The 16305-nt window shown below is 35.9% G+C and overlaps 4 protein-coding genes, 1 long non-coding RNA gene and 1 pseudogene across 6 annotated transcripts; 3 read left to right on the top strand and 3 right to left on the bottom strand.

Moving 5' to 3' along the window:
* Positions 1-1909: 1909 nt before the first annotated feature.
* On the bottom strand, positions 1910-2374 carry LOC147939823 (protein DOWN-REGULATED IN DIF1 11-like). Its single transcript, XM_087461048.1, has one exon. It carries the CDS (start codon positions 2372-2374, stop codon positions 1910-1912), a length of 465 nt encoding a protein of 154 aa, XP_087317174.1.
* A 322-nt stretch (positions 2375-2696) lies between these two features.
* Positions 2697-5952, top strand: LOC109124524 (transmembrane 9 superfamily member 9). The gene is made up of 7 exons (XM_010423056.3): positions 2697-3081; positions 3381-3545; positions 3652-3761; positions 3850-3967; positions 4052-4164; positions 4248-4398; positions 4510-5952. Exons 1-7 carry the CDS (start codon positions 2779-2781, stop codon positions 5665-5667), a joined length of 2118 nt encoding a protein of 705 aa, XP_010421358.2. The 5' UTR covers positions 2697-2778; the 3' UTR covers positions 5668-5952.
* A 224-nt stretch (positions 5953-6176) lies between these two features.
* LOC104706828 (early nodulin-like protein 13) lies at positions 6177-7031 on the top strand. The gene is made up of 2 exons (XM_010423055.3): positions 6177-6466; positions 6558-7031. The coding sequence occupies exons 1-2, from the start codon at positions 6289-6291 to the stop codon at positions 6929-6931; spliced, it is 552 nt and encodes a 183-aa protein (XP_010421357.1). The 5' UTR covers positions 6177-6288; the 3' UTR covers positions 6932-7031.
* Positions 7032-7862: 831 nt separating this feature from the next.
* On the bottom strand, positions 7863-9613 carry LOC104709366 (acyl-acyl carrier protein thioesterase ATL1, chloroplastic-like; annotated as a pseudogene).
* Positions 9614-10439: 826 nt separating this feature from the next.
* Positions 10440-11724, top strand: LOC104706827 (uncharacterized). Of its 2 annotated transcripts, none has more exons than XR_015564774.1 (2): positions 10440-10566; positions 10892-11724. It is a non-coding gene; the product is annotated as an uncharacterized LOC104706827 (long non-coding RNA). The 2 variants fall into 2 exon arrangements; XR_754496.3 differs by having other exon boundaries at positions 10445-10566; positions 11415-11724.
* Positions 11725-13097: 1373 nt separating this feature from the next.
* LOC104706826 (uncharacterized) lies at positions 13098-16294 on the bottom strand. Its single transcript, XM_010423054.2, has 6 exons — positions 15799-16294; positions 15634-15689; positions 15477-15531; positions 14178-14258; positions 13825-14083; positions 13098-13306 (listed from the first exon to the last, which is right to left on the bottom strand). The coding sequence occupies exons 1-5, from the start codon at positions 16028-16030 to the stop codon at positions 13845-13847; spliced, it is 663 nt and encodes a 220-aa protein (XP_010421356.1). The 5' UTR covers positions 16031-16294; the 3' UTR covers positions 13098-13306; positions 13825-13844.
* Between the last annotated feature and the right edge of the window lie 11 nt (positions 16295-16305).

Raw genomic sequence — 16305 nt, 5'->3', positions numbered from 1 at the left:
AACGGTAAAAGTTACGATGACAATTAATACAAAATTTGACAATGATAATGACAAGAAAAAATATGAAGAATAAGAAAACATTGAATAAAAAACACGAAAACATAGGTGGTAGCGATCAATTAAATATGAAAACGAGTTAAATTCATGATTATAAAATTGTTTCGTTTTTCTGGTGGTCAAAAAAATGATTTAGGATATGTGAGGTCATCAGTTTGATTTGCCTCGACTGGACGTCAAGTTAAATTTATGATTTTTTTTATCAGATTTGATTTTATAACACAACTGATTTTTTATATTTTAAAAAATTGTGTATCTGAAATTTATTTTTTTCGTTGTACTAATTTTAATAAATCCACGCGCTTCTTATTCTTACCAGAAAAAAAAATCAACGTTTTGTTAAAGTGAGAACGTTGTTGTTGTTTCCTTTTATTTTTGTGGAGAACTATAAATTTTTTTAAAATGTTAAATTTCTAAATATGATGATTACTTTCCATTTTTTTTATCATCACCAACACACTATAAATCCAATAAGAAACCATTGAAAAACTCTTATTCTGTGGAAGAAAAAAAAACGATAGATTGAAAAGTGAATACGCAATAATGTTGGTAGTGTTGCTTAAAAGTCTGATTCGGTTTCTGTTTTGGAGCCTACCGCGCTTCTTATTGTTAGCCGGTTCATCATCATCCAATAAAACCAAATACTCAAGGATTCCAAGACTCACAGAAAGTGGTGATATAACAGTATTTTCGTTGTTCTTCATCCTGCTGATTTTGATGGGGACTTTGTATTTTATAATCACCTGGCTGCAGGAGCAGAACTTGAACGGCCGTGCTGACACCGTGACTATTTTTGTTATTGCCATCTTCAATCTTTACGTGCTCTCCCACTGTTTTTTATAGTTCTCGTTTTGGTTTATCAGGTTTATAAGATTTTTTAGGTTTTTTTTTTTTTTTATACACTTTACTGTTGTTTACTGTATAACTTCAATGGTATTGATATTCTATTATGATTTGAATTTCTACTTTGTCCTATTTTTCTCTATTTAAACCACATTTATTGAATTATCAAATCATCTGTCGAGATTTTTGTAGCATTGGTCAATGGACTTGTAAACTAAGAAACCAATACGAGCTCCAAATCGCTGCAAATCTGAGTCTCAAAATAACCGAAATTAATATCCCGAAACCAAGGATCGTTTGGATTAGCAAGAAGTTGTCAATAGTGTGCTATGATGTCCATTAAATTTGTTAAAATTGTTAGGCAACCACTTGAAACACACCCCGTGCATACAACCAACATTACAGATACATTGCCTTTGGTAATAGCTTAACCGTATAACTAAACTCTTTCTAGGAATTAAAAAAAAAAAGAAGAGCTAACATAGGAAACAGAGAAAATTGTGTAACAAAACCGTTCAAAAATCAAAAGTGATAAACTTTGAATAACCTGTGGAGAGTACCCCAGAGATGCCAGGAAGGTCGCCAGGCATGTCCGTGGGGATGGTTTGCTTTGCATTGGTCCGAAGATTCGGCAACACATTGCAGGGAGAACCAAAACGAGACGTATACAAGTACCATCTCCTCTTCGTTATGACTTATGAGAATCAAATAATCGAATTAATATATATATCACATTACTAGAAAGCCTATCTCTATATTTTTTTTTCTTCGTTATCTATAAAACTCCGAATTAATAAATTCTTTATTAGAGAATAATCAAAGCACGAATCATATTGCACTAGATGTCAAGTTAAGACTTTTCATTACTCCAAATTATACATAATATTCATGATAGGATGTTTTACACAATGAAATATATATATATATGAAAATGTAGTTTTTCTATTTGATAGAATGAAAAGAAAAGTTTAAGTGACGTATATAAATCAATTATTGATTAAAAGTTTTTTTAACCAGAATTTGGCGTAGGGGCATCAATTTGAGCATAACATCTGTTCCAAACTTTGATAGCCTTGAAAAGACTTTTGGAAGCAAAACGTTTGACATGGTAATTCTTGAACATTATATTCGCAATCGCAACGTGACAATCTTTCCCAACTCTCACTATCTTCTCACAACAATGTTTCGAAACGTTTTTGTTTTGAAGAATCTCTCTCATCACTTCCCTGTGACACTGACGTCCCCTCTTCTTACCGCAACTTTTGAGATAACTAAAGTGTTGTGATGACAATTTCTCGAGCACGTTGTCGTTGTATTCACTTGAAGTTGGAGATTCCGCAAACACCGTATTTAAGTCAGTGTTGGGATCGATCCATGGTTCATCATCGTCAGTTTTTGTGGCTAAACTAGGATTAGCAAATGATATCAAAATAGTGATCAAGAGACATCCCATGAAAACTACCTTAAACTCCATTTTTTATTTTGTATTATTTTTTCTTTGGATTTTTCTCTCCACTTTGAAATAGTGATTAACATGTGTAAATGTTATTGTAACGTCTTTAATTAATAAAATAATGTTTCTTTTTTCTTTTGTTTTTTTTTTTTCTGTTTTATCATCTACATGATTTCTTTATTTACATGCATTAATTATAAATTATGTCGAAAACTAACATCTTTTGGTTTGCTTAACGTTACGTAACTAGATTTTACTTCAACGTGACCAAAAGTCCAAAAAAAAAAAAAAAAAGCTGTCCACCATTCATAGTATTTAATGGACCTAAGAAATGTTAGCGTAAATTATTTAATGGGTTTAGGAAATGAGGCCCATTTACAATTTCTCGACAGTGTTAGACACGTGGCGATATATAAGTGGAGAAAATGATGTTACAGAAAAACGAAAGCAATAACGGAGAGAGAAACAAGGATCTTCGCTTCTCTCTCTCTAATCAATTCGATTTCTCTTTGCTTCTTCTTCTTCTTCTTCTTCACAAAACTGTGAAAAAAAAAAAAACAAAAAAGCTTATAAAGCTCTCCAGATCTGTGGAAACCGAACCCATGGCTATGGAATTTTATAGAAGTTCAAGGAGAGTACAAATCCTTGGATCTGTGATTCTTCTTCTCTTCATCCATGCCGCTCAATCTTTTTACCTCCCCGGTGTCGCTCCTCAGGATTTCGAAAAGGTAAAAAAAAAACAAAAAAACGTATTCTTAATTCCATTGGGATCTGATTTGGATCTCTCGGATCTGGTTTTTTTAAGATTTAGCTTTAGCGGATCCTTAGTGCCACCGACACTTTTAGGCTCTAAATTTTCTCAATTACTATCTCTTCATCTGTACCAATGTCGTATTTTTTTCAATAATTATCTCATTACACTAATTCATAGCTAAATTGGATAAAATCGTATAGTAGAAGATCCAAGCTGAATGGATTTGAAGTTTTGATCTTTTTGTTTATGGGTTTGGGGGGTATTATTATGTAGGGAGATGAGTTGAAGGTGAAAGTGAACAAGTTGACATCTATTAAGACTCAGCTTCCGTATTCGTATTACTCTCTTCCTTTTTGCCGTCCTAAGAAGATTGTTGACAGTACTGAGAATCTTGGTGAAGTGCTTCGTGGTGACCGGATCGAAAACGCTCCTTATTCGGTTTGTTCTCTGTTTTTTTTTTTTTTTTTTTTATCGAAAAGTTGATATTATTTATTGTCTTACCAACCCCTAACTAACTATTGCGGAACTGGAATAATGTATGTAGTTTAAAATGCGTGAAGCACAAATGTGTAATGTTCTCGGCCGTGTCACGCTTGATGCCAAGTCTGCCAAGGCATTCAAAGAGAAGATTGATGATGAGTATCGGGTCAACATGTAAGACTTTTGAATTATGAGAACTACATTCATGTACGCTTCCTCTGTTACGTTTCTCATGCTGTGTTTGTGTATATGTGTGTGTTAGGATCCTTGATAACCTTCCTCTAGTGGTTCCAATTGAAAGAATTGATCCTGGTCAGGGTTCTCCCTCTGTTGTGTATCAGCTAGGCTATCATATCGGTCTTAAAGGGCAGTATGAGGGGGTAAGTAAGTTTAGATTATTCATTATTTGCGTTGAGTGTGAAAGCAACGATTTTCTAAGCAGTCCTTCCTTTGGATTTACACAGAGCAAAGAGCAAAAGTACTTTATGCACAATCACTTGGCTTTCACTGTCCGGTATCACAGAGATGTGCAAACCGATGCTGCAAGGATTGTGGGATTTGAGGTCAAACCATTCAGGTGCAGTTCTTGTTGAACAAAAATAGACTCTCGGGGTGTTCTCTTTTTTTTTCAGTTCTAATATTCCTTCCCTTCATTTGCAGTGTCAAGCATGAATACGAGGGACAATGGAGTGAGAAGACCCGTTTGACTACCTGTGATCCTCACACTAAACGCCTGGTTGTTAGCTCAGCTACACCTCAAGAAGTCGAAAACAAGAAGGAAATTATCTTCACATATGATGTTGATTTTCAGGCAAGTTCCTCTTCGACTATCAGTTTATAACTATTGTGTTCCTTTTCTCACTGTTTTGTCTTAGTGAGATACGATGATTGTGTTCCTCTTCTCACCCTGCTGCCTCTTCAGGAAAGTGAAGTGAAGTGGGCGTCTAGATGGGATGCTTATCTTCTGATGAGCGACAATCAAATTCACTGGTTCTCTATTGTCAACTCTCTGATGATCGTCCTCTTCCTTTCTGGTATGGTAGCGATGATTATGCTGAGGACCCTTTACCGTGACATTTCACGGTACAACGAGCTTGAGACACAAGAAGAAGCTCAAGAAGAGACTGGGTGGAAACTCGTCCATGGTGATGTGTTCAGACCTCCATCCAATTCAGATCTTCTCTGTGTATATGTTGGCACAGGTGTCCAGTGTTTAGGTATGGTACTTGTCACTATGATCTTTGCCATGCTCGGATTTTTATCACCTTCCAACCGGGGAGGTCTTATGACAGCCATGCTCCTCCTCTGGGTCTTCATGGGCCTCTTTGCCGGTTACGCCTCTTCACGTCTCTACAAAATGTTCAAAGGAACAGAATGGAAGAGAATTGCCTTCAGAACAGCCTTCTTGTTCCCTGCAGTCGTCTCAGCCATCTTCTTTGTCCTAAACGCTCTTATCTGGGGACAAAAATCATCCGGAGCTGTTCCCTTTGGGACGATGTTTGCTCTTATCTTCCTCTGGTTTGGAATCTCAGTCCCTCTTGTCTTTGTTGGAGCTTACATCGGATTCAAGAAGCCACCGCTCGATGACCCCGTGAAAACCAACAAAATCCCACGTCAAATCCCAGAACAAGCTTGGTACATGAACCCAGTTTTCTCAATCCTTATCGGAGGAATCTTACCATTCGGTGCGGTCTTCATCGAGCTCTTCTTCATCCTCACATCCATCTGGCTCAACCAGTTCTACTACATCTTCGGTTTCCTATTCCTCGTCTTTGTGATCCTTATGGTCACCTGCGCAGAAATAACCATTGTTCTCTGCTACTTCCAGCTTTGCAGTGAAGACTATCTCTGGTGGTGGAGGTCTTACCTCACCTCAGGTTCTTCTGCGGTCTATCTCTTCCTCTACGCAGCCTTCTATTTCTTCACAAAGCTCCAGATCACTAAGCTCGTCTCGGCAATGCTGTACTTCGGATACATGCTCATCGCCTCTTATGCGTTTTTTGTCCTGACCGGAACAATCGGTTTCTACGCTTGTCTCTGGTTCACAAGGCTCATCTATTCCTCGGTTAAGATCGACTGATTCAGAAAACACATTCAAGAGAAGAAAGAAAGAAAGAAAGAAAGAAAGAAGGTAATATAGCTTAATGATTTTCACAAGTGCTAAAAAGGCTTTGTTTTTGCTCAGTAGGGGTCTTCTTGTTTCGCTCTGGTTTTGGTTACAGTAACAAAAGAAATGGTTTTTTATATGTAAACCTTTTTCTTTAGAGTGTATTCTGTTTGATTTTTCCCAAATGACACTTCGGATTATCTTTCTTGATTGACAATATGTGATTCTTTCAATTCTATTTATACTCTCTTTTAAAAACTTAGCATTTTATATCTAAATGCTTAAAGACTATCTTGTTAGTGTAATCGCAAGACACCAAGAAACAAAACGATAGTATTACTGGTCCCTCATTGCACTCGTATTTAAAATTCTGTCTCCAACCGTTGTTAAAAATAATTGGTTTTATATGTAAATAATGCCTTGGTACGGGGACTTGACCGTTTCAAAAGTAAGCGTTGGGAGCAACAGTGGGATTAGCAGAGCAGACACCATTACACTTCCAACGGCTAGTTTCTTCCTCTATATATACTGACCCAATCATTCACAACAGAGCCCAAATTATCTCTCTAGCTCACACACTAACTTAAAACCCTAATGGCTCACAGAAGTCTTTTTCTAATCTTCTCCATTTTCTTCTTGTTGACTAATCTCGCCTGTTCCAAAGAGATTCTGGTCGGAGGCAAAACCAGCGCTTGGAAAATCCCTTCTTCGCCTTCTGAGTCCCTTAACAAATGGGCTGAGAGCTTACGTTTTCACGTTGGTGATTCTCTTGGTAAGTTTTTCTTTTTCCCCAAATTCAAATCCAATATCAACCCTTTCCTCCTAACTCTTGAAAATTTCTAAACTGTTTGTATGTGAAACAGTGTGGAAGTACAATGGGGAAAAGGACTCTGTTCTGCAAGTGACAAAAGACGCATACATTAACTGCAACACCACAAACCCAGCAGCTAATTACAGCAACGGAGACACTAAGGTGAAGCTAGAGAGATCTGGTCCTTTTTACTTCATCAGCGGTTCCAAAAGCAACTGCGTCGAAGGTGAGAAGCTTCACATTGTCGTCATGTCCTCCCGTGGTGGCCACACTGGTGGTTTCTTCACTGGTTCTGCTCCTTCTCCTGCACCTTCTCCAGCTTTATTGGGTGCTCCTGCTGTTGCTCCTGTCACTGGTTCTGCTTCTTCTTTGGCCAGCCGAGTTGGGATTTTGGGATTTGTTGGATTAGGGATTGTTTTGCTCTGATTTTGTTCATATTCACGAGATTTGTTGAATTCTTTTGCATTTTAGACATTACTGTATTTTCCGAATATAAATTTCGCCAACTTTATGAGCTTTCAGAAAACAGTTGCTAACAGTACTGTAACACAATGCAATGTACAACAGCATACACTACAACACTAACTGGTATCAAGTCATATATCATTGGGGTTTATGTAAGAAGATCCTAAAACTAAAAGTAATCATAAGTTAAAAATCTAAAAGTAAAAGAATTTGCATTTGTTATATTTGAAATGGTATAGAAAATATATAAATAAAAAAAATAAGTATACAATAAACTAAAAATCCTAAAACTAAAAAGATTATAATTGCTTCTTTTTTTAATATAGCAACTAATCTAAAATGAAATGGAATTACTGTTAGTGTAAAGCTTGGTTTATTTATTTGAGTTTCTTTTTTCAATTAGGATTATTTGAGATCAGTATATTCTTTTTATGTGATATTTTACTTATTTTTTTCTTTTTTTTTGTCAACTATAATTGTAGTATATATATTAAAAAAAAAAATTAGTTACTTAATTATATATTTTCTCTATGAAGCTATATAGTTGGCTTGATGTGTTTATACTTAGAGACATTTTTCTGGTGGTGGTCTTCAACAGTAATATATGATTGAGTGTATAAATACATTTTAAGTAGTTGAAAGATTTGCAAATTGATGTAAATAAGATGGGGGTTTGAGTGGTAGCTAGTTTGCATGTAAAAAACATTATATGAAGTAGTTGTGTAATCATATTTTAGGCGAGATTGACAGACTACGTATTTGATGTATTGAGTTATAATTTCATTGGTATTCTATATAAACACACAATGTATCATATTTTGGATTAATGAGAGAAGTGAACCATTTATAAGATTTTATTTATCAAATCGAAATAGTTACCATGCCTGAGCAACTATTGCAATATGTAATCAAGCCCTATAATGCAGGATTGAACGACAACGTGTTGGTGTTGAAAGTGACCGAATTAGAGCGCACGTAAGATGGGATAGGAACCGGACAGTACTTGTTGTCAAAGCCACACAACAATTGCTTTTGCTTCCAAAATAGGCTGCATCGTTAATGATTTACAAAATGAATCAGAACATATAAGTAAAAAACAAACACAAAAAGGCTTTGATGAAAGCACCAAAATAACCTCTTGATTTTGAAGTTTATAGATGAATTGTTCAAAGTAAATGCGTGCCACTGATGTCCTCGATATCCTCGTTTTCACCACAAATTTGCATCCACTCTGCTCAGCGAAATAGAATAAATTAACATACAAAACATTGATCTTATAAAATGTGACAAACATTATAGGAAAAACAAGTTCAAAATTACACGTAAAGGTGCAAGAAACTTTATAGTCAACTCGGAAATTGCCAAAGCTTCGCCAGAACGGGATACTTTATCACAGTTGATAACAATACTCTCCATAAAACTTGTGTTGGCCTTAGTACAAAAACAAGTTTAGCAAACAGTACGTAGTTAGTAAGCATGGGATGGTAAGAATGGGAGATAGCTTAAGTGCTTAACTGTAGCAACTATCTCGACATTAGCGTAAAATAAACTAACCATGTTGGCATGCAGTAGTTTGCATAAACAGAATTGTTCACAACACCGAATTGATCTAATTCATAATCCCGAACTTTCAGTTCAATCTCATGGGGCCGGAACATTCTGCCATATGGAAACTTCCATATAAGATTATGAATCAGAAATATTGATTACTACTCCCACCTTGGCCATCCCTATATAATAAAACGGAAGTACACAACTTTTTCTGTAGAATATATAATTTTTATAAGTTGGTTACAAAATAGATTATACATTAAATATAGTTTGGTTACAAAAAAAAACGTTATAGATTAATTGGTCAATCCATGGTCTATATGAATACACTTAAGAATATCCTAAACAATCTTCTTAAAGAAAATATTTTAATAATTTATATAATTTACTAAATAAAATCTTTAGTATTCCATGTATTGTTACAAAATATATATTGTTAAGGCATAAAATATATATTCTTAGGCGTAAAAAGGAATAAAATCTTGGCAATTTATCACACTTAATCGTGATTTTCGAGATCTTATTGTTCAACTGAAAATAAAATCTTACCTAAGCAAATGTCATATTAAAAAACTTTCACCAAACATGTTCAAAAATTAAAATAAAAACAAACAACAAACATAATCATTTCTCATACATAAAATTACAAAATTAACAATATAAAACTTACAAAATATATATTTTTTTCAAGTAATTATATTTAGCGTATGATTTTATTGCATAATGTTTTATCCAAAATTTTTTTTAAAAAATAATCATATAAATTATATTTTATTCTAAAATTATACTATAAATAAAATGAATTTCAACCCGTGAGCACGGGTCTTAATCTAGTTATATATTATATAGACTATCTACAAATCTTGAGACTTCATCTAGGTTTTAATAACCAGAAAAGTAGTAAATAGTAGATCTTTTATGAAATGAAATTAGACATATATTTCTGTACCCTTCGCCTTCTTTCAGTTTAAGACATGCTAGAGACTTGAATGTCTTTGCCGTCTAAAGAGGTAGGACAAGTGGTCGACTCCAAAAACAGGGAAACACAATAGACATAGTCGGTGGCGCCACCGTGGTGGTACCTTGAAACATTGTACTTCTTCACGATGCTGAATAGTTCGACAACCTTTTAAGTCTCTTCACATGTTCGCAAACTCTAAATCACGTATCATCCAACCTTCACATGTTCGACCAAGTATCATCCAAATTTCAGTTTAGGCTACTCTAAATCACGTATCATTCAACCGCATCACAGTCCACCCGATCCAGCCACATGACACCTCTTCTCGTATCACGAACACTTTATCCATGTATCATTCACCAATCACCACCCCTTCTTGTTATTTAGTCACACATCCAACTATTCCCAAAGTGACCAAGTAACAAAAACAGACGGGCTGGAATACTTTATTTCGTCCAGCCGCATAAAAACTTCTCCCTTCTTACTTCTTAGGTATTCACCGAGCACTTGTCAACCATCTTCGATCAGCTCTTATACGCCTCAACCATTGAGAATAAACAATTCTCGAACATTCACATTAACCATTCAACGATCATACTAGTACCGCCACGAGTCGCTCTCTCGGTAGCTCTCTTGGTACCAGCATCCACTGTCGCTATCCGCTCCTCGATGACCCGATAGCTCCTCAGTACCACCTAGGTACGGCTATCGCACTCCCGTTACACTTGTACAGGGATGTCAAAATAGGTCCAAATTAATGGATTAACTCAAACCAAACCAATCTAAAAACTTATTGAGTTGATAATTTGAATATTAATGGGTTAATGAGTCAAATTGGTTTATGAGTTTAGTGGATTGGGTTGAAATGGATTGGATTAAAATGAGTTTATGAGTTGACCAAAACCAAACCATTTAATTAATTTTGAATACCAAATTAAACCGATTTTTCTTTCTGAACAAAACCCATCGATTTCTTACGAAGATATTTCTTCTTCTTCTTCAGGCTCTCTCTAAGTAGATTTCGCTCTCTCTCCCACTTCTTCTTCTTCTTCTTCTTCGATCGACTCAGACTTCGGATACATGGGTATGAAGTGATTGTTAGATTATAAAATTATTGTTCCTGATTGTGATTTATGGCTTATGTTGATTGATTGATTCGTGATTCGTGATTGCCAATAGTGCGAAATCTGTTTGTCGATCAAAGTTGTATTCGTTCGTGATTGATGGCTTATGGGTTTAGTAGTTGTCGGAGTTTTTGTGTATTTGTCGGAGTTTTTAGCTTGGTGTTGTTGTTCTAGCTGTGATTTGATTGATTCCGTTCTCATGCTTCAGACTTTTTTTTGATTTGTTTCGTTTGTTATCATTATTATTTTGTAAGATTTGTATCGGTTTTTGGGTTTTGGCTGCAGCTTTGAGTGATAACTTACTCCATCGTAGTTGGCGTAAGGGTCCCTATGATAACTTACTTCTTCGTGTTATTATTTCAACTACTTCTCCTTCCTTCGGCCTATGATCTCTTAGTTATCTCCCTTTTTGTTTCAAGTAATTCTCAGTCTGACATTGTAATGAAACGTAGCTTCTCAGTGAGATGATAATCTTCCTTTTCTTCAAAGTGTTTGATTAGATTCTCTGTTTTTGTTTGTCAGATGGTGATTAAGGGTTATGATGAGTCTGGATCTTAAGATGTTTGGGTTTGATCGATTTCATTAGATCAATTTGGTGTCTGATGAGATTATGTGAACTGGGTTTGTTTCGGTTAGGTGTTTACAAATCAGTTATGACTTAAGATGTTGTTCAGTTAAGACTTTTGAGTAATGGGTTTTGATGAGTAATTGTGTGATTCTGAGTATTGGTATCAGTCTGAATTGTGTGTATTCTCTAAAGACTGAATTTGTAATTATTGGAACTTTGCTGTTTGTGTCGTCAAGGCAGAGCTTAGCTGAAATTATCACAGCTTGAAAGTAGCAGCAGGTGAAGTGAAGCTTGGTTCCTTTTGTATTAAGAAGATTAAGGAAGACAGCTTAGAAGAAGTATTAAGGAAGCTGGTGGTTTAAAATGATGAAATGGATTGGGAGATTAGAAGAATCCTAAAGACACATTGGGTTTTCTGGATTATTATTGTTTAAAATTTCTGATTTTCAAAATTTGAATAATTGGAGACATATTTCATGTTTATCATAAATAGTTTATGTATAAAATTACACAATCTTTGATGACTCTATAAAATTACACAAGGTCTAAATTTCTGATTATGATATAAAATGGATCAACTCATTTAACCCATTAATCCATTAAGCTAAATGAGTTGTGGGTTGATCCAAACCATTTGCTTAATGAGTTGAGTTGACTCATTATCCATTATATACTAAATCTCTATGGTTATGGGTTGGTTTACCCAACTTGACACCCCTACACTTGTAGAACCAATTCAAGCCTCGGACGTACCAGCTCGATAACTGCTTTGGCAACAGTTCAAACAGACTCACCCATCCGAACATCATCATCGCCCATACTCGAATAATGATTCCATAGTCTTGATCACATAGCTTACTCAATTTTATATAACTTTTCTCGATCGAAGCCATTCAATGTCTCGACCTTTAATTTTGTACCTTATTCCATATTGGACTTGATCCAAAAATTTATTGACTTGATCTGCCCTTTCCTAGAATCGGTCTAGATTTTTCTCGACAATTTTTCTGGCCAATCGCAACCACTTTCTGTTCTACATACTCTCATTAAACATGCAACACTTTCGACCACTTATTGGCCAAACCACGTTCACCAACAATGCAACACTTCTGGCCACTTCATGGGCGAACATAAACTCATGAAACTAACTTGGTCGCTTCTTTTACTATACTCTAAAAAACTCAACTTTTCACCATTTCGAAATGCTCAAACACTTAAACCAAAAATACTCCTGAACCTTTCAAAAACTTTCAGATCTTACCTACTCCAACATAAATTTGAATCGCTAATGATTTCCTTTTTATACGGTTTGTGAATATTGGTTTCAGTCACCACGTATATACGTGTGTATTTTATATAGATTATGTATATTAAGGGCTTGATTGGCAAGGTGTTTTACAAACTTTACAAAGGGCTTACTTGATCCATACTGGTTTTCGGATCCCTTCTTCATCCTCACTAACACTTTTGGATCAGTTCTGATCCGATCACTCATGATCCTTATATACCATCCTGTCTAAGAGCAATACCTTGGCGAACGCTTCCGGTCCCCACAAATTTTGCAATAGATACGCCTCAGCAAACATTCCAAGTTCCGCAAAAGATACAACAGGCACGCGACAAACCATCAATTCCCAAGGTTATGGTCTCATACACGCGATGGTGATCTTCACTTGTTTCTACCGACGTGATCCCGCCAAGCATGATTAACCAAATCTAACTACGACTAGACAAACCTTGGTGGGTACCACTACCGCCAACCGTTACCGAAATGGATCAATCATCAAGACTATTAATCATACTCATACCTTGATACACACACAAGGTCTTGACATTACCACGCCTTGAACTCTCACAAGGTCTTAACTTTATCGCGCCTTGACAAACTCTCACTTAGTTCTCAAGGACACGTACACATTAATGTTTTAGCAAACCCACTTGGATTCTTTTGCATTTTAGACATTAATGTATTTTTCGAAAATAAATTTCGCCAACTTTTAAGAGCTTTCAGAAAACAGTTGCTAAACCTTATAAAAACCCTATCAAAGATTTGTTGCAAAAACCAACTTCTCTGCAATGGCGATGCTGACAAAAATGCCACAACTACTATCCAGAAAATTATGTAGCAGCAGCTGCAAACAATGAAGAAGAGAGTGTCAAAGGGACTGAGAATTTGCCAAGTAACGGATGCAATATTACGAAGAGAAAGAACTGACACATTATTCCAGCATGACAGAAGTAAATGATGCTGAAAACCTCAAACCTCGAATCAGCAAATAAGCAACGGGATGCAATGACACCACAAAAATTGAAGACATTGATACTATTCTGTAGCCGAGGGAATCATAAAAAATAACTATCACTTTCCTCACTGACCCATCCTTTATGACTTCAAAGAAAAGTGTCAAAGATACTAGAATCAAACCATCAGGAGAAGCAAATAAATCCATAAGGGAAAAAAACCTTATAAAGAGACTAAATTTTTCAAAAGAAATGGACACAAAAAGTCTTTACTATGGGATAGCTGTCGATAAATGTATATAAGAGTGTATTAGGAGAAAGGTATCTGTTTTTTCCTGAACGACCACCTAGTTGAAAATTCTAGTGATTTGCTCTCAGGTGTCAAAGATAATCAGAAAAAAAACATTACCATGATATATTGGTAGTAAGTCAGGCTGTACCAACTTCAACATCATCTGAACCATCAGCTGCAGCCATTAAAGGGCCCTTCAAACCATTTTCATTGTTACCGATAATCTCACGAGCTGCTTTTTCAAGAAAGTCCTTCGCGGCTGACTGAACAGATTGTTTCTCATTTGATTGGTATTTCCTCTTTCTTGCAGTTGATTCCGAATACCTGATCCTTGATTTCTCTCCTTTACTGAGGTCTCTAATGTTTTGCTTTTGGGCTAGATTCATTTAGTAATGAGTGTAAGGGTCACACAAAATCATGAATATAAAAGTAAAGAGAAAGCTGGAGACAAAAACTGCACTTAAACTTACTCGAAGTAAGATCAGGTAGAGAGTGCTCGATGAAACGGGTTGCTGCCTGACGGTTTAAGACAGTAGTCGGGCGCAATGGTTCTACAATATAAACAAGAAACAGATAAGAGATCATTTAGTGGATAAGACATTGAATAAGAGGTAGCAATTCAGTCCCTAACAAAATCAAAATGAATACAAAATTTCCTAATCAGATGAACCTAACATCAACCAAACAAATTAAAATGAAACGATGCGCATAGGTAAATTCTTTTGAGTAACTAAGTAGAACTACTCAGCCCATTAGTATCCGATAGCAGACCGACAAAACGATTCTTGTATGAAAGTCCCACAAGGCATTTAAAAAAAAAACAGCGCACAAGCGTGACCAATCTAGTAAACACCTTGTACGGAGACATACAAGGTCGTTCGATAAACAAAGAGAAGAGACCAATATCCCCCAATTTCAGATAGCAGACAGGAACAAAAAGTTATACAACAAAAAGATTGACATGTTTGTGAAACATTAAAGTCAACAATTAGCCTCTAGTGAATTCAAATCAAAAAAGTTTTATAAATGGAAGTAAATCCTGACAAAAACAAAGTGAAATATAACTCCATTTAATTAAAAAGGTCTTCAACGGAAAAGCGAAAACAGAGAAACTAGCTCTTGAATCTCCCTTAAATTCAAGGTAATAGGTGGATGATGCAATAGTAAGGTTACGAAAAGATAAATACAGCACAATGCACTAGGCGCGAGACATTATGATAAGCCTTCCACTAGAATCACCACTTCAGTAAACAAAGTTGAACTACTAACCCCCTGCATTTAAGATGGGTACATGCAATACTAAGCATAGATTGAAATAAAAGAAAACAAACGAAGGCAGAGATTCATAATCCCAACAAAAAAAAAAGGATCAGAAACACAAATACTCTTGAGAGAGAATGTATTATTCAACAGGTACCCACACAGGATTTTCTTTACCGCATATGAAATGGCTAGCACCTATCAGAACAATTCTAAACTGAGCATAATTTTTTTAAAGGTTGCTGAGATATTATCCCTAACGACACAGGATGCAGCATTTCTCCAATATAAAGAGAAAGTCATATAACTTTCTCCAACACAAGGCAATACAATCACCAATTCAAATTGAAACAAATGGTTTTACTAACCACAGAAACAAAAGTTTAATACCCAAATACTTGTGTTCTCAACCCAACATTCAGGGACTATAAACCAAAATACTTGTCAGAACTAACAAGTTTTGATCTCTCTCTATAAATCATCTCAGGCACCAGAAAAATAATCTTTACCTTTACTTTGATCCAAACACTTCTGAAACTTCTCTCGGTACACGTTTATCCGCTCCTACACAACCAATTCCACCATCAACAAAACAGCAAAAGGATACCTTTTTAATTGCATTTGCAAAGCATATAGAGTCTACACAACACACAGAATTACACATACAATTTCAGATTTCACACGATGATCATCAGGATCAACTCCAGTACACCTCAACCTCACTGCAATACAAAAAAAGAAAAAAACCACAAACAAATAAAACAAACTTCAATGGAAACCAATACCGCCATCAACCAGATTCACAAGAAGAAGAAGAAGAAAGAGAGTTACGTTCGTAAAGAGTAGTGGTTGCATCAGCTAGCAAGTACATAGTCTTAGCTCGTTGCAACGGCTTCATTGCAGCAAGAACCTCTGGCTCAGCTAAAGTAAGCATCTGCTCAAGCTGCGGTTTCAGTTCCTTGAGGTGCGCAAGTGTTTGGGTCACAGCTTCAATCGCTGATACCGGAACCACTGCAGCTCCCGCCGCCGCACCACCGCCGCTACTTCCACCACCTCCTTCCATCTTCAATCGAACCGAGAAATTAAAAATTTGGAAAAAAACTGATTGAATGAAGAAACAAACTCGTTGTGAGTTACTCAGAGGTTTAAGAATTAGGTTTCCGATTAGTTTCTCTGAGTCTCGCCGATAAGTGTCGAAGATGAAAAGGCGCTAACGTAGTCGGGAAGAGTGACCGTCAGCATTATAATCAAATATGGGCCCTTAAAAGGCCTAATTACATTTAAGGCCCAGTAAGAATTTAGTTTTATGAATGACTCCATTGAAGACAAAAAGTAGAT

Source organism: Camelina sativa, chromosome 8 (assembly GCF_030686135.1).
Source record: "Camelina sativa cultivar CO46 ecotype springtype chromosome 8, ASM3068613v1".
NCBI classification, from domain to species: domain Eukaryota; kingdom Viridiplantae; phylum Streptophyta; class Magnoliopsida; order Brassicales; family Brassicaceae; genus Camelina; species Camelina sativa.
This window is presented reverse-complemented; position numbering and strand designations above follow the sequence as displayed.

Bases quoted from the DNA above. Each gene is read 5' to 3' on its own strand.
- LOC147939823 (XM_087461048.1), bottom strand. From the start codon at position 2,374: ATGGAGTTTAAGGTAGTTTTCATGGGATGTCTCTTGATCACTATTTTG.
- LOC109124524 (XM_010423056.3), top strand. From the start codon at position 2,779: ATGATGTTACAGAAAAACGAAAGCAATAACGGAGAGAGAAACAAGGAT. The intron at 3,082-3,380 runs GTAAAAAAAAAA...ATTATTATGTAG, and splicing joins CTCCTCAGGATTTCGAAAAG to GGAGATGAGTTGAAGGTGAA. The intron at 4,399-4,509 runs GCAAGTTCCTCT...CTGCCTCTTCAG, and splicing joins CATATGATGTTGATTTTCAG to GAAAGTGAAGTGAAGTGGGC.
- LOC104706828 (XM_010423055.3), top strand. From the start codon at position 6,289: ATGGCTCACAGAAGTCTTTTTCTAATCTTCTCCATTTTCTTCTTGTTG. The intron at 6,467-6,557 runs GTAAGTTTTTCT...TATGTGAAACAG, and splicing joins TCACGTTGGTGATTCTCTTG to TGTGGAAGTACAATGGGGAA.
- LOC104706826 (XM_010423054.2), bottom strand. From the start codon at position 16,030: ATGGAAGGAGGTGGTGGAAGTAGCGGCGGTGGTGCGGCGGCGGGAGCT. The intron at 15,532-15,633 runs GTATGTGTAATT...TTGGTTGTGTAG, and splicing joins ATCGTGTGAAATCTGAAATT to GAGCGGATAAACGTGTACCG. The intron at 14,084-14,177 runs GTAAGTTTAAGT...AAATGAATCTAG, and splicing joins TCTACCTGATCTTACTTCGA to CCCAAAAGCAAAACATTAGA.